Source organism: Sphaerodactylus townsendi, linkage group LG05, assembly GCF_021028975.2.
Source record: "Sphaerodactylus townsendi isolate TG3544 linkage group LG05, MPM_Stown_v2.3, whole genome shotgun sequence".
Taxonomy (NCBI): domain Eukaryota; kingdom Metazoa; phylum Chordata; class Lepidosauria; order Squamata; family Sphaerodactylidae; genus Sphaerodactylus; species Sphaerodactylus townsendi.
The window spans coordinates 93597258-93617524 of record NC_059429.1 but is presented as its reverse complement, the minus strand read 5'-3'; the positions used below and the strand labels follow the sequence as shown (position 1 = coordinate 93617524).

The 20267-nt window shown below is 42.8% G+C and overlaps 1 protein-coding gene across 1 annotated transcript in view; it reads right to left on the bottom strand.

The window, feature by feature from the left end:
- Positions 1-2990: 2990 nt before the first annotated feature.
- MOV10 (Mov10 RISC complex RNA helicase) overlaps positions 2991-20267 on the bottom strand; it is a 42724-nt gene continuing 25447 nt past the window's right edge. The window contains exons 8-22 of the mRNA XM_048495866.1: positions 19913-20067; positions 19089-19265; positions 18162-18309; positions 16322-16483; positions 16083-16186; positions 13724-13821; positions 12408-12527; positions 11740-11842; positions 11108-11225; positions 10822-11016; positions 10354-10419; positions 8453-8578; positions 7606-7694; positions 4792-4916; positions 2991-3633 (exon numbers count right to left, since the gene is read on the bottom strand). Coding sequence (XP_048351823.1) covers positions 3569-3633; positions 4792-4916; positions 7606-7694; positions 8453-8578; positions 10354-10419; positions 10822-11016; positions 11108-11225; positions 11740-11842; positions 12408-12527; positions 13724-13821; positions 16083-16186; positions 16322-16483; positions 18162-18309; positions 19089-19265; positions 19913-20067 — 1851 coding nt within the window. The 3' untranslated portion in view covers positions 2991-3568. The remainder of the gene's footprint in view (positions 3634-4791; positions 4917-7605; positions 7695-8452; positions 8579-10353; positions 10420-10821; positions 11017-11107; positions 11226-11739; positions 11843-12407; positions 12528-13723; positions 13822-16082; positions 16187-16321; positions 16484-18161; positions 18310-19088; positions 19266-19912; positions 20068-20267) is intronic.

Sequence of the window (20267 nt, the reverse complement as noted above, 5' to 3'; positions counted from 1 at the left end):
AGCCTCCTCTTCCCCATCCAAAATTTTGATCTTTTTATATTTCATCCAATAACTTTAGGGCAGCATTCATGGAACTCTGTCCAGTTCATTCACACAATCCTGTGAGGTGAGACAGAGCAGTTGACCTATGGTCACCCAAGTAAGCATCATGGTAGAGTGAACATTTGAATCTCATTGTCCTCAGACCTAGTGCTTTTCATCACTTGACTTTCACCACTTGACTTTTTTTGCAGGAGGAGTCAATCCACAAACACTAGAATTTATTTGAGCATGGTTCTTCTGCCTATCTACCTTCCTCCTGCATTTTCACAGCTATGGAATCAGTTTTATTCTGCTTGTGCCAGAAATAATGAGGGTTTTCAAGTGAAGGTGCGGTCATCATCAATAGCATTCTGGCACTACCCCCTTTATTTTTTGTGCATGCTTATATTAACGACTGCATTTTTTAAAAGGCACTAAAATATCAATAGAGGGTTATAACAACAGTCTAAGTAGGGTCTCTCAATTCCTAGCTTTAATTTAGAAAAAAATGGTCTCTAGTCCCTTTTCTTCTAGAGATAGGCCTTTTCCCCTGTATCTCCACAAGATAACGTGCTTCAAACTTTTTTTTTAAAGCTGAGAATTCAGAGAACTTGCTTAAATTATAATTAAAATACTACATTGCTATGTTGACATTTTAATGACTTTTTAAAAAAATGAATCCACTCCTCAGGGAAGGGAGGGAAATGGAGCGGTTTGATGATGACAACAATACAATCATAGAAAAGTGGGCTGGAGGTGGGTTGGAGCAGGTGGAACCAAGAAAACCAACAAATACACTATGCATGAGGAAAACAGTGACTTAAAATCAGCTTCCAGAAAAAGATCAGGCGGGTAGGTCATCTCAGAAGAACCAGGAAAAAAACTCTGGGGCAAAAGGAAAAAACTGAAGACACAGAAATGTGTGTGTAAATCAGAGCAAAACCAAAGCAGTATAGGGTCAGAGCGAACAGGAAAAAAGCCATGCCAAAAAGAACCTAGTCCAGCTACTAGATCATGCAGGATTTCTGGATCTTATTTACTGCTTGAATAGTAAATAAATCAGGGTTTACAATGAAAGCAAGTTTTGTAAACATAAAGACCATGACACAAACATATGTCTTGTGATAAAGCAAGTGTAGTACAGCGTTTTGAGTACTGGGCTACTATCTGGGAGCTCACGTTCAAATACCCATTTGCTATGCAACTTACTGGATGGACCCCTTCTCTTTCAGCCTAGCCTATGCAACTTACTGGATGGACCCCTTCTCTTTCAGCCTAGCCTATCTCCCAGGGTGGTTGGGAGGACAACGGGGAGAACAGAACCATGCTCTCAATTCTTGGGAGGAAGGGTGGGAAGAAAATATACTACATAAGGGCTGCCACTAAAGTTAGCAAAATATAACTAAGCAAACTGAATGTAAGTAACTATAGGTGGATTCACATCACACCAAATTTACAGTAGGCACACATCATAATTAAGTATTTAAATTGTGGCAGTAGAGCATGAAGCCAAAGTGGGACACAGGTCTGTGCTGAAAAGACTTATGGTGGTATAGTATAATATTTTACACAGTGATTAACCCAGGACTATCATACGTGATGGTAGCTTCACACACTGTTAATCAAAAATGTACAGAAGGTAAACATGGCCATGCTTGAAACAGCAACAATTTAGTTTCTTGCTAGTAGGGCTAATTTGTTAAGGTTTATTAAAAATTCAAGTTTAAATCAGACCTAAACCATACTCTTGTTGCTTAGTTTCTATAAAACTGTAAATCAAATTCTCAGTGTGCTTGATAAGGGCAAAAGAGAGGCACCACCACTCTTGAGGCCCTACAGCATTCATAAAACTCTGTTTAGAATGAACTCTACCATCATCACCCCACACCCTGGTAAGAGAGATGGCAAGAGAGATGGAGAATGAGTTCATTTGGTCCTGCTCATTGCTACATCCCTGTGTCCTTTAAGCTTTATATACACAGTGGTTCTCTGTAGTAGCTTTTGCAGGAGCCAATGCTCTTTGGTGACAAGAGAAATAATATGCTTCTTGCGGGTTTATCATTGTGTCTGTCACTTGCATGACCCACCTGATCACCCTCCTTGCCCTTGTCTAACTTGTCACATCAGCCAGATGCAAAAATACAAAGGATCAAATACCTTCCCTTATTTATTAAACTGTTGTAATATTTCACTAGTAAAGAACACAGTTTATTTGGTTCAGATTTCAATTAGTTATCTGAATGAACATCCTTATTTATATTATGAGTTGTTGAAACATCACAGATGTCCTCCCACATCAAGCTTGGAAAACCCCAATCATACCCAGCCATAGTTCTTCAAGATCTGTTATAAGCAACATACAGAAGAGCCTTACAACACTACATGCAGGGGCATAACTCACGAAAATGACACCTGAGGCTGTCCACCATTTGACCATGTCATGTTGGGGAGATGCATTGCTGAGTTGCCCTTCCAACTGTGGCTCTTCCAACTGGCCATGTGGAGTGTGGGAGCAGGGGCGCAGTTGACCACTGAGGTGGCCAGCACAAACTCACCCCACCCTGAACTCCACATGAAGTTTGGAACAGGGCTGACCTGTTCAATGTTGGGCTCAGCTTGCCTGGGCCCAGCTTTAAACTGCAATACAACGCCAGCATCGAACGGGCCTACCCTACTCCGAACTCCATGTGGAGTTCAGGGCAGGGTGAACCTGTGCTGACTGGCTCAACAGTGTGTTCCCCCACATGATCTGGCCAAGTGGTGCCCGGGGCTCCAGCCTCCCAAGGCCCCCCATGGTTACACTACTGACTACAAGAGCAGCACTCCTTGGATGTTCCCCATATTAGGGAGTTGGATAAAGTATACCCAATAACTACCTTCCACTATCATGTTCCTTCATTATTATTCCCTTTTCACTAGTCAGTGCAACAGAAGGAGTGGATGGAAAAGAACACAGCAGAGGCATGTTGTGGTCTTGTGATTCCATGATCCAGTAGTCATTTTATCTTGTAAACTTTAATTGGAATGCAGTACAAAACAGTTGATAAAATCCAACTGTCATGGAAAATCAAGGAATAAAGTTTTTTTCCAGATGCAATTCAAGGTAAACTTTCAAAGCTAAACAGAAACATAGTAAAAAAGGCACAAACAGCAATGCTGAATTGGGGAAGAAGAAACCCCATACTTAATACCACTCCTTTGTCCAGTTTGTCATTTCTGCTGCTCCAACAATCCAAGACTTTTGAAACACTTAGAAAAGCAGAAAGGAATTACAGAAGTGTCCGTTACTAAGCTGCAGAAGCAAACAAGAACTTGCACTAAATTAATAATGATAACTGCACAAAGTATTCCCATTTCATGATTAGGATAGCCATCTTGGATTTGTGTGCAAGATTCCTGCTTCAGTCCCTGAGAGACAGTAGGTAGAGTTGGGTTGTCACCTGCATTGCAATCTATCTGTATCTAAGCAGCACAAAGAGAAGCACTCTATTTGGGAATGCAGGAGGGTACTGCAGGAGCAGTACTGAGTTGAGGGCTGAACAGAGACTCAGTGCTCGTGTCTCCATGCTGGCTCTGCTTGTTGCTGAATGTGACTCTCAGCTAAGTTATGGCCTGCAAAGGAAAGGGTGGGGGGAGGTGGGGGAAGAAAGAAGAGACAAGGGTTACTGGCTTGCCACTGTAACGTACCTTTCGATGAGATACTTCACAGACGAAGAGGAGCCGATGCTGCCTGAACTCCTGGGCTGCACTGTTAAAGCTGGGAGAGCATTTTGCTGCTCCAGCACCCATACTGTCTTTCCTCAGTGACTTTCAGGTAAAATGTTTTTAAATTGCTTTTTCATCCAACAGGAACCTGTTTACACAATAAGCATTCTGCAACCTCTATTCCTTCAAGTGTACAAGATTCTGCTGTAAAAATCTATTACAAAAAGGTACTCACATAGAGTTGCTTAGAAATAGTGGAACAAAGAAAGTTTCTGAGCAGTCAAGCAACCATTCATACAATACAGGAAAAAGTAATAAAACATTTTGTTCTGAATACCCTGTATGACTGAAATATTTGTCAGACAGTTGCATACAGTTTGGTAATCTCCTGACAGTCTCTTCACCATGCATGGATTACAGACTAAGGTTCACCACAGGACTACCTGAGCAGACAAGAGCAATCTCCTTGGAGAGCCCTGACTCTGAAAATGCCCCTTCCATCAGCCAGGATAGCAGAACACACCCAGCATGGCGTAGTGGTTAAGAGGAGGTGGATTCTAATCTGGAGAACCGGGTTTGATTCCTGACTCCTCCACCTGAGTGACAGAGGCTTATCTGGTGAACCAGATGTGTTTCTGCATTCCTACATTCCTGCTGGGTGACCTTGGGCTAGTTGCAGTTCTTCAGCACTCTCTCAGCCTCATCTACATCACAAGGTGTCTGCTGTGGGCAGAGGAAGGAAAAGGAGATTGCAAGGCACCTTCAGTCTCCTTACAGGAGAGAAAGGTGGGATATAAATCCAATCTCTTCTTCTTCTTGTATTGGAATGATGTGTATCTCTGACAGTAATTATGACAGTACAGTGGAAGGAGGGCATTGTGTTCAAAGCCATTTTGAGGACTTGAGGCATCTGGCTAGACACTGTAGAAAACAGGATGCTGCACTAAATGGACCTTTGGTATGACCATGCAGGCCTCTTATATCTCTTCAGAATACTTCCCTTACAGTGAAAATTGTTATACAGCAAGAGATGACTGGGGTCCAAATCTGACAGTAGGCTCTTACCAGTTGGCTGCCTATTCAGGCTGAGGGAACGAAATTCTGCAGCCAGATCTTCATCCTCCTCATTCCCTTCTTCCTCATACGGAAATCCTTTGTATGCACCATTTTCCCTGCAGTACTGGAGAAACCTGGAAGCACAAACAAAAACTGGTATTTAAATACTTATATCCTGAGCCAAGGCTCAAAGTAGACAGAACTGCAGTATAATTATCGAGGACCAGGGAGCAACACCCTGTTCAACCCAAAGAGAAAGACTAGAATGAAACCAAACAGGATTCAGTTCAGAGTTTCTGTTAACTGGGTCTCAGTTCCAGAGTTTGAGTTTATTCAAAGTATTTTCATCCTGTACTTTACACATTTTAAAAAAAATTCTTCAAGGTAAATTACAATGCAACTTAAAACCATAACAATGAGATCAAACAAATGAACATAAATCAGTATCTGTAGGCAAAAATATAAAGAAATTCAAATATGAATTTGATTTTTTTCCAATCTTATTAACAATCTTATTTTTCCAATCTTACTGCCAAGAGTATAGGCAATTAAGATTGGAAAAACAAACTGAAGATATCAGTTAAAAATGCATACAAAACATCTTGCATGAAATAAAGCTTCAGGTATAGATCATCAGTTAGAAATAAATATAGATATATCCATTTTTTCAAACATTCAAGGTAACTAACATAGCAGCAATCACTAGATTAAACAGGACACTACAAAAATGTTCAATAAAAAATTGTACAGTTGCTATGAAACACCCAAGCAGTAGATTATACAAAGGCTTTAGAGAATAAAAATGTCTTCAACTAACTGGCTGTTGTGAGATTTCTGGGCTGTGTGGTCTTGGTTTGGTAGTTTTTAACATTTTGCCCACATTTATGGCTGGCATCTTCAGAGGCATATCATAGTTGACCAGGCAGTTGACCAGGCCATGGCCACACAACCCAGAAAAACCACAACAGCTAGTTGATTCCTCCCGTGAAAGCCTTCAACAACATATCTTTAATGTTTTAAAAACAAGAATTGGTAACCTTTTCAGTCCAAGAGCTGAAAATACATATATCTGTGAAGATATTGGTGTGCAACTAAAGCAAGCAAGACAATGGTTGTGCTTGGCTGGACACAAAGGGAGCAGGCCCAATCCCTTTGATGTGTGGGTGAGGAAAGTGAGCCTGGGGGACAAATGACGTGCATACATCATGCCATCTGCCTGCTCCAATGCCGTGGCCTCATTGCCAGCACCTCAACAACTCTCCTCAGTAGCTTGGGCAAAAAACTGGTTCTGGATGTAAAGCAAAATTATTTGCTACTGATTGACACAGAGAGCAGAGCCCCTAATGAAGGTTGTAATTTGGAGAGGGATATATATGGAAGACGACAGTCTCTCAAGTATTCCATGGTTAAGACCCAAAGGTTTTATGGGCAATAAAAGCAAACTGCAAACCAACACAGATCTTTAAAAACCAGAGTAATGGTTATAAAAGCTATAGGGCAACCCCACTCAGAATGTGCTGCAATAACTTTGCTGAGCTTTAATGATTACATGGGTAATGATGGACAAATAATGTCTGACAAGAAACCATCATAGTTGGCAAACTGGCAGAAGCTAATTACAGGTCGTACATGCAAAAACAGATTAAGGCCCCTTCCGCACATGCAGAATAATGCACATTCAATCCACTTTCACAATTGTTTGAAAGTTGATTTTGCTATTCCGCACAGCAAAATCCAGCTTCAAAGTGGATTGAAAGTGCATTATTCTGCATGTGTGAAAAGGGCCTTTGATAGGCTGAGGTTCTATGTCAAGTTTAAGAAACCTCAAAGCATTACCCCACCAGAAATGTGGAAAATTTGACTTCTTTTGTATAAATACCCTCATAATCTGAGGCCAAGATATAGCTTACTTAGCTTATTCATAAATCTGGTTTTGGCTACCTGGTGAAGAGATCAGCGATCCTTCCATCTGAATGGCCAGATGTACAAGCAACCTGCAAACCCAATACTTTGAAGAGGGAAAAGCAACCCTATCAATATCAGGCTGACTCTGACAACCCTGATCAGCCTTGCTATCCACCAACCTGTAAAAATAATCCATGTGGGGGGGGGGGGGGCTCAGTCTGAATGGGACTGCAGTGTGAGTGGACAGTGGTCTTGAACCTTGCATTGTCAAAGCTTTTGCAGCCAGAATCAACTGGCTGTTGTGGATTTTCCGGGGTGTGCGGATGTGCTCTGATAGTTTTTGCTCCACATATTTTGCCTGCATCTATGGCTGGCATCTTCAAAAGCATCTGAAGATGGGATACTGACAAGGCTTTCCTCTAAGTCATGGGTTTCATGTAAATGTTTAACAGAACATGGAATCTCTAGCCCAGGGGTTTGCAACCTGCGGCTCTGGAGCCACATGCAGCCCTTTCAGCCTTATACTGCAGCTCCACATGGGTTGGAGGTCAGAGGGTAGGATGGGCATGTCCCTCAAGCCCTCCAGAGCAGCACTGGAAGGAAAGGTGAGTAGAGGGGCCGAACTGGAGGCGGCTCCATGCAGAGAAGCCTCTCTGGCTCAGCAGATCTTCGGGGGGTGGGGGGAGCTGAAAACGGGTCCAAATGGCTCTTTGGGTGGCAAAGGTTGCTGACCCCTGCTCTAGCCCAACTCATGAGAAGGTTCTTGGGCCTGTCAGCACAGGGAAGGAGGGTAGACTGGTGTATTTTAATTTGAGAGTAAGGAAGGAGGGGAGAGACTGTTCTTAATCAGTTTACAGTAAAAATTACCACTCAGCACAACCCATAATACAAATAAATAAGCTGCAGGGAAATACTTACTCGCCCCACATTGGATCCTTTTTGAGAATAGTTGGATTGCCTATGACAATCAAGAGTGCTTTGGATCTTGTCACAGCCACATTGAAGCGCTGAACATGAAAAGTGTTGAGAAGAGAATGAAAGAGAACATTAACGTCCTTGGCTTACTGGAAAGAAGTTGGAGGTTTGAACGCAACCTTTTTTCCCTAGCATAAAACCACCACAAATGGAAAGGTGACTAGCAGAAAAGTCAGAGCCTCCAAAATGGAACGGAGGAAACTTAATGAGGAGAGTCAGGTTAACCTTCCATGCATACAAAAGTCCCTTGCAGTTCAGGGCATGGAGACTTTAATCCACACTGGCTCTCTGCCAGTCGTTGGTGGCACTAGGAAAGAAAGGAATTTCGGTGGTGGGGGGGAGAGAGAGACTCTGTCTTGCACTCTTGAGCTCTAAAGGGAACCATTCAGAAAGCTTATTTGCTCATTCAGCAGCAGCAAATCCTGTCATGGTTAATTCTGTTAACTGCTTGTGGTGCCTTTTAAGCCAAAGAGAGGGAAGGGACAAATACATGTTCCGGAGAGGACCCTTCATATCATCTATGCTGCCTCAAGCCACAAGGAACATGAGAGCCTCGCCAGCAGGTTTCTTGGCATCAGGACTGTGATGCTTTTCTGAGGTTGTCTCCACGATTCCAGTTTAACTCTGAATGAGGAAAATAGGAAGATGCTCTGAGGCATACTCTGTGGCCAAGTCAGACAACAAAATATGCCTCAGATTATGAAAGGGGAAAGGAGAATGAGATGCCAATGATGCTTTGGACATGCCCGGATTGGGGGGAACTGCAAAGAAAAAGCATGCAGGACTGCACCTTGGGGTTCTTCAGGAATCCAAGATTGAACTTTTCATCCATCTCAAAGTATTCACTTTTGCTGCGCACTGTGGAAATGAGTATAACACGCCGCTCCTGGCCCTGGAACTCCTCCACTGAGCCCACCTGGAAGAAAAGGAAAGGAGATCAATAGCAAGTGACAGTAAATGAGATGGGAAATCATCAAGCCTTGAAGCCTTGGGTGGAATGAAATGCAACACCCACAAACAAGAGAGTACCTCAAAGATGAATAGACCATGGGAGAAATAAAGACTCTTTCAACATGATTGCATGCTTAAGGGAAGCTGGCTCAGAAATGAATTAAAAAATTGTGGTAAAAGTGCTTGGGAAACTGAGGAAAAATAAAGGGGAAACATTTCAGGAACCAAACAGAGAAAAAAAATGGGGAATTAAGGAAAACATGGCATTTGGCAGCATGATACATTGTAAAAAACATGTGTGGAAAAGGCCTGTATCTTTAAGGTACCAAAGAGTTATTTTTGGCTTTTGCTGTATTTGCACAGCTACTTCCCTGGAACTGAACACCTGGAAGAGACTTTGTTTTAAGTAACTTTGCAAGTGACCCCCACAGATGAAACATGGCAACAAGGCAGATCCTGCCAACACGATGCAACCCTTGTGGTTGCCAGGTCTAAAATTTGAGGCTTCATTTATACGTGATAATAAATGAGGAAAAAAGGATCAGTTCCTGGGACTTTTCACTTGTGCATAATTATGCTGCTCCACATGCAGCCAGCCACAGTTTGGATTGGAGGAGAAAGTGCAATCCAAATGGGGGGAAGGTGAAGCCTCACTGGAAGTGGAGGGAGCTTTATGCCAATGTCCATGTTCATTGCACTGCACAAAGTGGCACGGACACAGTTGCTGGGCCACTTACCTTGGTGTTGGGCCACCACACAGTGGTCAGAGTTGGACACTGGCCCGAGGCAGCAGGTGTCCACCGCAACTGCCTGCACCCAAATTTTGAAGGGGTGTTTCGGAGGGGCATTCTCGGAGGTGGAATGGATATTAGTTCCAGTGCACTTTCAGGCTTGGAATATCCCCTCCCAGTGGTACAGATGTACACCACCAAAAGGTGTAGTGTAAGTCACTTTAGGCTATGGGCTTTCCCAGGACAGTAAAGGTTTTCCCCTTCTCCCCTGGTGCCCACACTGCCGATTGTCCCGTTGGAGGCAGAGAAGTGGTGCCGTCCCCTATCACCACTCTACTGCTCCACCTTAGATTGAGCTGCCCATCCTTCAAGTCATGCTTGGTTTCGCTCACTGAAACATGCCTGCAACACTGTCAATAACAGATTTAGGGTGGGGGGAGAGATGCTTTTGAACAGCTAACACTAACATGGAAGGCCTGGTTTCAATGAACAAAGTTGAGTTGAGGTTGAATTAGGTCCCCCTGCCCTTCTTCCATGGCTCTAATCCAAAAGGCAGCCATACATGTACAATTTACAAGGTGATGGAGATTCACAATCTTGGTTTCACTCGTTGAAACAGGACTCTCTGCAATAGTTACCAGTTTCAAAGGGAAAAATGTATTTCCATGATCTCCATCATGTATACTTTACCCCAAATTTAAGAGTGTGTGCAAAAATTCTGAACCCTCCCCTGAACCTTCCTTTGTTATTGCAGCATTATGATGAGCAAAGTCACACCTAGTCAAGCAAAAGGGTTTTGGGAGCATCTGGCTGGCCACAAGAGTGCTAAATTAGAAGGACTTTTACAGCACAATCCTAAACAAAATTAGACCCTTTTAAGTCCACAGACTTCAATGGGTTCAAAAGGGTTTCTATCTATTTAGAACTATTCTGTCTAGATTAGCAGAGTAACTCTAATGTGTAATGCCCCATTACAGTATGCTGAAGCTGCCAGGACAAGAAGTCTCACCTTTAGATCCTTGATATCTGGCTGGTTCTTTAACTCAATGGTAATGGCCTTTCTTATCTTTTCCACCTAGAGCAAAAAGAAAAATCAATTATTTATTCCTTCCCAAACTTCCCCATAATTCCTAGCTAACTTGTGGAAGAATTCTTTTGGCCCATTAAATGAGGATGATGGCTGTTCCTAACAAAGAGGACAGGAATGACACAGGAAGGACTGGAACGGGGCTTAGAGACCTTGGTGACCGGCATGAAAAAAATCACTGCCAGAGCTTAGAGCACTTGAAAACTGTGGTATTGAAGTCTCAGAATAACCACTGGGACACAGAGGCCACTTCTGTGGGATGGCCCATGTCACAGACCAGAAACAGCTTAGGTCAAAACAAATACATTTGACCACAAGAACTGCCCCCAATCTCCTCAGCTCTTGCCAGCAATTCCTTTTTAATAAACAGGAACCAGTAGAAGATACCACCTGCTTCCTGTATGGAGAGATGACACCGATCTCTTTGGGTGACATGCGGGACAAGCCTTTCTTGCCCTGCTGTTCCTGAAGCAATTTCTTGAGGTAGCTTATCACCACGTCGATCTCAGCTGTGTTGAAAAATGAAGGGCTCTTTTCTTCCCGTTGGTCTTCTCCACAGACACCATAAAAGATGATCGGAAACCTCTGCAAGAATGATAGATACCACCCTCAGTTCTCTGAACATGGTCACATGGGATTGACAAAGTAGCTAAAAAATGGCTTGGCAGCCTCTCACCTGCTTCACCAGTTCACTCCAGGAGCAGTAGGAATGCGAGATGAGAGGGTTGGCACAGGCCTGCAGTTCTCCATCGTAGAACTTGTCGTTGGGAAATTTCAAGATATCAGGATGGGACCTTGTGTGAGAGAGGGGGCCTTAGCACACAAACCAATACTGTCAGCATGAACTGCCTGAGACTGAAAACACAGGGCCTCTTTCCCTTTCTGCCATGAAGGAGGACTGTGAGAGGGGTACACTGCCTAGGTGTTAATGCTAAACTAGATGTGATCCACTACATGATTCTTCCTTATATGCGCAAGTGAACTGGGTTTGAATTTTTGTGAATTAGGGGAGCAAGCTCTGCTGTACCTGACTGCTTTCTATTGCTTTTAGTAAACCGCAAACTTTCAGCCCAATTTATATCCAATAAATGGGGCTCTACATGGGTTCATTGGCCTGGTTTTGAGACTATGGGTCAATATCTGCACTAGGAGGACAAAATCCAGGAATCACATTAGTTTCCCCCATGATACTTTACGGTTTATTAGCATATTGAAGCCTGCATTCTGTCAGAAAGGCAGCCATATGCACACAAGACTCAGTGTTTATGCTCCATCTGCTGGAATTTAGAAGCAGAGCAGGAAATGTACCTGTAATTTCGCAGCAGTTTGGTGACAAACTGTGGGTTATAATGCCCATCCTTCTTTTGGTACAGGGAATTGTGATGCATCAGCCGCTCCAACAGGGAAAGTTCTACAACAGCATAAATACATCTCAGACCAGTGTCCCCTCGAAAATTTTCTCAGCTCTCAGAGCAGCACAAAGGCCCAATAAATGGGAACAGTGAAGTGTGGTAGTTTCACAGATGTAAAAAATATAAGTGCCACTGAATTGTAAGCAAACTCATTTAATTTGAGCTGGACTCACACACACGCTCCTCACACACAGAGAGACAAGGGGGTGTCTTGTCATGGAGGTATCCTCCAACCTCATGGGCACAGCCACATTGAACCAGCTTACCACACACTATAAAGCTGACAGCTGACACACTATAAAGGGCAGACTGTAATAGGCTTCCTTGCCAATAGCCACTGGGTAAAGAGAAATCCTCATGAAGGAGGCCATTATTTTAAAAGAGACACCCACAGTTACTGTAGTTCTCACACAAGGGTATTCCCATTCAATTCAACACAACTGAATGGGTCTGGAGTCTACTTACTTTGTGTTACCCTTAGAGGCAGATAGATATCCTGTCTGAACAAACATTGGCATAGAAGAAGACAGTCCATAAAGGCACTGCCAGTTGGTTTGCACTCACCTAAACCATGCTCGATAGCCAGAGGAGACCTTAGGATGGGTCCCAGTTGCTTAGGATCCCCTGCCAAAACAAGCTGCCCTCCCTTGGGATTTGTCTTTGAGTCCATCATGGCTAGGAGACCTGGAGCAAGGAGAGAAAAGGGTGCTCAAACTGCATGAATATTAGTTCTAGGAAAGTGATGAAGAGTAAGAAGTGAAGAGCACATAGGGAATGTACTGAATCCCTCTCCCACTGGTAATGGAAGGACTCTGCAAATTCTTTATAGCACAGTCCTGCCTGCAGAATAGGTGGGAGGACTGGTATGCACTGGATGCTGTAACAGGTGAGCCCATGGATATAGAATCCAAGAACCACCACCCCAGACTCAAGTCAGAACTTGGCTAAGGAACTTAAAACAAGTCTCAGAGGCTGTAGCTGAGAAAAAGGAAGATTCCAGCTCATGAATCAACAAAGAAGTTGCTAGATTGTGATTAAGAAAGAGTCCAGTGAACAATCATCTGGTAAGTATCTGGAAGCAAGAAAAAAAAGGGAAATTGTGAATAAACTGGCCAAAATGTTTAGAAACGTAATCAGCATGAATGCCTGAAAAGTTGGGGAATAAAGTAGTTTAAGAATACAAACAGCTACCAAAAACAGCATTCAAAAATACTCTGGAGGAAAGTGAAACAGAATTGATAAGGGACTGCTAATTTTTGCTTAAGCCTTTTCTTCACATTTACACAGAACGTGAAAGAGCAGTTAAAGGGGCAGGTGTAAATGAACGTGTTACCTCTCCAACTGAAAGCCACAGAAACTTTTCTTTTAACAGTGGACCTTATAATCAATAGGTGCTCTGAGCAATCCAGGGAGAGACAAGCACAGAGGGGAGACATCCTAAGAAACCAAACCCACTTCTATGTGCTGAATCCACAACTGGAGGAAATGGTTATGGTTGACAGCTTACTCCTTGCTATCCCTATAAAGACCAGAAATGCTCTCAGCCTCTGAAATCTCTGTCTCTCTCTCCCTCACCCTATATATATCTATATATCTATAACTATAGATATATAGATATATATTCAGGAGCCTCTGGCCTGTCCTGACCAAAACACCACAACATTTGGAAACACAGCAGTGAAGCAAGAAGGTAGAGAATGACATGATTTAACTCACAATACTTATCTATGGCTAACTAACAAGGTGAACTGACCTTCTCCCCAAGTTTGTATTTTGTTCTCTTCCCAAATACAACATTTTTTTAAAACTCCCATAGAAATGTGGGTCATTTTCAAGACAGAAAAGGGCCACATAAGGAATAAGGGAAGGGTATCATTTACCTGCAATGGCAACCAGGCTTTCTGGCTCCACAGCATGGCCACTCTCATCAATGAACACATGAGAAAAATGCCCCCTAGGGAAATCAGCAGAGACCAATCTAGCCAGGAGAAAGAGACAGAAATGGACATGCATCATCTCAATTCAATCATCCTTCCAAGTTCTGACAAAATAATCTTTTTTCCCTGGAGTGTCACAGGAACTCCCTACAAAAGTTGTCCAGCTGGTAGACTTGTCATTCTATTCATACTTTGGACTTCTATTCAGTTAATTTTGCCATACAAAAGTATTCTCTCATTTTAACTTCCCAATTCTCTTTAGGAACTCTTTCAAATTTTCATATAGAGGAAACCATTACACTCACTGCACCTGGTAAATAAATTCATATTAAAATTCTGTATAGTAAATATATGCATTATTTTGTGCTCTTTTTCATCAAAATCATATTGGTAAGACATAAACTTTTGCTTAAAGGACACCAAGCACCATTCTAAATAATATAGAAAGAAGGAAAGAAAAAAGTTTGGTATAAAGGTTTGAAGTCCAGAGTTCCTTTAAACCAGTGATGGTGAACCTTTTTGAGACCGAGTGACCAAATTGCAACCCAAACCCCACTTATTTATCGCAAAGTGCCAACCCCGCAATTTAACCTGAATGCTGAGGTTTTCGTTTAGAAAAAAATGGTTGGCTCCCTCTTCCTCCGCCACACTAGTTCGAGCAGGGGCCAGCCTGCTCTAGCCTCCAGCAAGTCCTGCGCGCACCGCTCTGTGCCTCTCTAGCATCTCTGCCTCCTCTGCACCCCCCCCCCTCGGGCAGCAGCCACCCAAAGCACAGGCACCAGGCCCGCCAGCCAAGTCCTCCCTGCTCACCACGGTGCGCGTACATCGTGCTCAGTGGCCCAGGCCAGCCTAGACATGTGTGTGTGTGTGTGTGGGGTGTGTGTGTGATTTTCTGCCCCCCCACATGACGAACTCTGTGTGCGTGTGCCTACAGAGAGGGCTCTGAGTGCCGCCTCTGGCACCCGTGCCATAGGTTCGCCATCACTGCTTTAAACTGTCATACTCATAATTAATTCTTATTGGGATTATACATAATTATCTGTATTGTATTTTTAACATTTCAATGTTAATTAATATCCAAATTTTTCTATCTGCTAACGTTAAAAAAAAAACAGATTTCTCACTGCATTTCTAGCACAAACTCCCATGTTTTTTATCCTTTTTTCTTGCATTCTTGTGAGTGGTTGATTTTTAGAATATTCTGGAAGGGTTTTTTTCGCTGGAGACTGTTCTTGAAATTGCAAAAGAATCTGTCCATTTTCTTGTAGTTTTCTAGGTGGCTGATTTTTTATAGGGAGCTGTGTGGTTTCCGGGCTGTATGGCTGTGTTCTAGCAGCATTCTCTCCTGACGTTTCGCCTGCATCTGTGGCTGGCATCTTCAGAGGATCTCCTCCGAAGATGCCAGCCACAGATGCAGGCGAAATGTCAGGAGAGAATGCTGCTAGAACATGGCCATACAGCCCGGAAACCACACAGCTCCCCAGTGATTCCGGTCGTGAAAGCCTTCGACAATACATTGATTTTTTATATTTTCTGATGGCTTTTCACTAAAGTCAATCCTGGAATCTTCAGAAGGATCTTCATCTGTGAGAAGTGTTACCAATTGTTTTCCTTGATTCGCAGTTTCTATAGTTATTTTCCCTGTAGAGAGGAACATGGGTCTAGACTCTAGAGTCTACTTACTTTTCTAAAGCAAGTAAAATTTTCCAATTATATTCTGCTGCTTCTTTCAAAAGAATTTGTTTTTTAAAGTTAGGCCCCCTTTTCTTCAGGAGTGTGTTCCGCAGGTCTTGAAAAATTAATATATCAATCTTCCTTGCTACTAATGGCTCTCTGTATGTCTGCCCTATCAAAAAGGTCTTCAGCAATTAGGGTATATTTTTGTAGACTCAACAAATTCTTTTTCAATATCTATTTCATCTGTGGTTTTTGAATTTTTAATTATAGTCATGGCTCCTGTTTGAAATTCAGAAGTTCTCTTTTTAAAGTTTTTGAATGCATTACATTATGATTGTTTAATCTCCTCTTTTAAACTTTTAAGATCTTCTCTCATATTAATTTCTGATTGACTTATCTGTTGAGAGATTAATAGAAACTAATAAAGATTTTTTTCTTGGTCATATAGAGTGCCGAAAGATCAATGTTTGCATTTTAAAAAATCTCACTCAAGTAATAGTCCAATTTTTTTCATTTGAACAGTGCATTATTAATTCTTTTTCTTTGCAAAAACATATATCAATAAATACATCTTTCTATTTAGTTCCCATGTATCCTGATTTCTTGTTTCTGCAATCTATTTTACCTTCCTGCTGTCACCAGTGTAGTGATGATAACGCGGTAGTTTTTCAGCTCCTCTTTGCTTGGAAAGACAAAGATTTGCTCTTCATCATTCCAGTTACAATAAGGCTGGAAGGAAGAACATATATATTAGGCACTGTTGGGGCTGAGGCACCATTACAAGACAGTTTCTTCCATATCTTATCTTAAGACAGACAGTGGGCCACTATCACTCTACAGACTAAAAGAGAAGCTATTACATACCTTGATATCTTCAGGTATCATGCGATAATCCCTGCTGTAAGCATTTAACCTGTAGATGTTCCTTTTCTCCACGTGTTTCACAAGAAGTTGGCACAGAAGGTCAGAGGCACTGTTGGAAGGAGCACATGCAAGTACATGGGAACCTTCAATGCAGCGCAGAACCTGTCAGGATAGGAGCACAAATTGGAAATCCTTGATCAGCTAGAAAAAGTCACACTGCCAGCTTACAGGGGTGCAGGTATTCAAAGAGAACTCAGAGAGGAAGCATGCTAGAGATGATGCAAAGCTGGACTTCGAATCTATGCAGGACTCCTGCATTTGGAAAGCATTCAGATCTAGTCTTGCAAAGCGCACCAACCAAGTGAGATCTCTTCCCTTTCCCAAACTATCATAAATTTGTAGCAAATCAAACTGTCATGGCCAAAAGTCTACATTCACACTGAAAATTACTCTGTGACATCTTAAAAGCCTTTTTTGACGTAAGATAGGGCAATTAGCATTTTGGTCATAGGTCTGTGTTTAATTAGCCCCTGCTGTTGTGGAGGCTACTTTTCCTCAGACAGTGTTCTGAGGTAAAAACCAGAATGTTAAAGAATTGGTTACTGATTTGGTAGTTCCCCTTAGTCAAAGAACACAGAGGTTCCAGCATTTTAATACTTCATTAAACTAGGGCCGTTTCCGCACGGCCACACTGGGGGATGCGTCGGCGTATACAACCCGCCGCTCCCCCAGGACCGTTCACACGAGCTCTGGAGTCGCAGAGCAGGGGAGGCATGTCCCCAGGCCTGGGCGATGCGCTGGAAGGTCGCAGGGAAGGTACATCGATCGGGAAAGGGGGGGATGGTGCCTTCCAGCCACCGCCGTTCGCATGGCAGCAGCTGGAAGCCGCTGTATCCAGAAAACCTAGCTCGGGAGCAAGGTTTGGAAACAGCGGCTTCGCGCCACTGAAGGGGAGCGAGAGCGGCGCCGCTGCGATGCAGTTGCGCCCCCCATGTAAACAGCTCCCTAGGGACGGCATTTTTGCCGTCCCTAGGGCGCTGTAAATGGCCCGTGTGGAAAGGGCCTAGGTTTCTACTTCTTTTAACTGAGCAATATATTTTTAAAAACACTTACACAAGTATATTATGAGCAGCTGGATGTATGCAGCCATCTTTTTAATATCTATGTCCCACAAGAAATAACCCAGTTCTAACATTCCAAGAAACCTTTCTCACCCATCCTGTAGCACTTCAGAATGACCTCTCTGAGAACTAGCAGATTTCTCACTAATCTCCCCCAAAAGGGAAGCATTTATGGTACTTAAGAAAATAAATTCTAATTTCAAAACCAAGCATTTCTCACAGTCTTCCATCTAGCAGTATAATTGTACCTGAGATGTCGGTATCAATTTTATGTATCCACAAAGGATAAGATATGGAGCATTTTAATTCTAAAAAGATCTATTTTCTGGATTAGATTTCCCTAATAGTGTTCCTCATTAGGGATTCAGGGCCATGCTTTTAACAAAACTCCAACTTTTCTGTATCTTAGTGGTCAAATACCCACTAGTATCCTAGTTCAAAAGGGCCTGTTTGGTTATCTGTCAGAACGATTATGAATTAATATATTACAATTTCCCTTTATGTTCCAAAATCTCATCTAAACTGTTAAGAGCATGGGCATGAATAGGATGAAAATGAAGACATGTGAATCTCTCTTCAGTAAACTTTTATTCAAAGCAACTTAAAGCTGAAAGTGAAATCCACATACATCCTGTAATATCAAAATACGTATGAGCTTACATACAACAAAAATCACATTGTATCATGAGACAATCATACTGAAGAAGTGTACTCCTCACCTGTTCGATGGCTTCTACTATCGTGACTGTCTTGCCAGTACCTGGAGGTCCAAATATGAGGTATGGGGCTGGTCTGGAAGTGCCTGCCACCACCTGATAAACAGTTGTTTTTTGCTCCTCATTTTTCTCCAGGTCAGGGTTACATAGTCTGGTGGCGGAGAAACAAAAAAGACAGTAAGGTACCAGCCATAACAAGCAAGAAGCAGGATGAGGCCATCTCTTCACCACACACTTTTATGAATATCTCCAGCATCTCCAAGCTGCTACAGCAAGCTCCCTGTGGCTTTTTGGCATGACACCTGTGGCTCTTCTGGGCACTGATCTCCAGTGTAACACTGTTATCAGGAAACTACATGTTTCAGTAAAGTGGGCAAGACCCTTGACTGGAGGGGCTTGCAATTGGAAGGTGGTTCCTACCTTAAATAGCTGCCACAAGAGGAACAGATAAGCAGAAGCATCTCTGAAGCACAGGCCTAATCCCAGGTATGCAAGAAACTGGCTGTTTTGGCTGATGGCAATGTGGCTCTCTGAAAGCCACAGAGTGAGCACGACTATACTAGGGCATGGATCTTCAGCCATGTGGTGCCAGGGGCTGGGTTTTTTTTTTAATTGTGAGGGTGGGGAATCAATACAAAATGACTACCCTGTTTGAGGAATATGAAAGTACTGGGAAATTCTTACTGAAGCGCTGTCCTAGGATGGAGACAGTCACATCATAGTAGGTGCTCCCTGCAAACTAAAAGAGGATTCCTCCTGAAGTACCCCCTGTTCCAGTGAGGCTGAAGAAAGCCAAGACTGGCTCTTTGCTTTGGAGAGAAATCAAATGAATGCTGGGAAACACACAGGGAGGCACCATGAAACTCATGAGTGGTATGTGGGGAATCGCTGTGCTAGACTCATCAGGTAGCCTTCCCTCCCTCAACTCACCTGAGACGCTGCCCATCAGAGAGCAAGGATTCCTGATATGAAAAAGATGGGAAGAGCAAATGCTGCAGTTGCCTTTCCTGGGCAAGAACAACAGCCCGATGCTGAATCCGTAATGGCAGACGATTGAAGGTGAAAGTGACATCAAATTTCATGTTATTGATGAACAGGGACATCAGTCTGGGAATAAGGGGGATGATGAGTAGGAGCAAGCAACAAGGCACCTCACCTATACACAATACCTCATGCAGACACACCACCACAGCATTTTCTACTTCCAGCTTCTGTAATCTATTTCTATGCTATTGTACCACCTGCATCTTCCCAAGGACTCTTCCACAATACACCACATCCCACCATCCATGCCATCTAACAATCCACTTCACTTCTATACTGATCACTTCCTTTTTAACTTAATGCCTCTTCTCTCTCCCAAATGCCTCAACTATGTCTATACTTCAAAATATTATTGACACAGATAGCTTCTCCTTGCCACATGTAGCTCATACCCATCCAGGCACTGAATTACTTAGCTTGCTGCCAGTACTGCCCTCTGTACCGGATCTTTTGTGTCTTTTTCTACTGCATGGTTTTCTGTAAAGAATACTACATCACTAAACACCTGAGTTCAGGCATCTACAATTGCTAAGTCTAGACCAATAATGTCCTTGCCTTTAACAGTCCAGTAACAAAGTTAAAGTGTTGTAGAGCCTTCAGTCACTCCTGCCAAACTCCTTTGCTGACACCAAGCTGCAGGCTTAGGAACTGGCAATTTTAATTTCATTTCAAATGCAGGAGGGTCTTAGTTTGAGCAAGCAGTCACTTACTTTTGGGAAAAGTCCAGCTTGACTTTTTCCAGTTCCACAGCATGGACATAGCCCTTGTACTGGACAACTGGGCTCTGTCCACGGTCATCAGCCAAAGTCACAAAAAGATGATCGCCTCTCAGTACTGATGGGCGGTTTTCAGCCACACCAGGCACCTGGAGCAGAAAACAATGCCAATTTTCAAGAGAAAGAGAGCACACATACATTCACTGTGCCATTCCATCTCCATGATTTCTATAAGTTCTCCATAACCCTAAAATGAATGAATTACACACATTACACTTGTACTCTATCATTCCAACAGGCAGTTGCTTTATCACCATAATAATCCTACAAGATACAGCACAGAGACAGC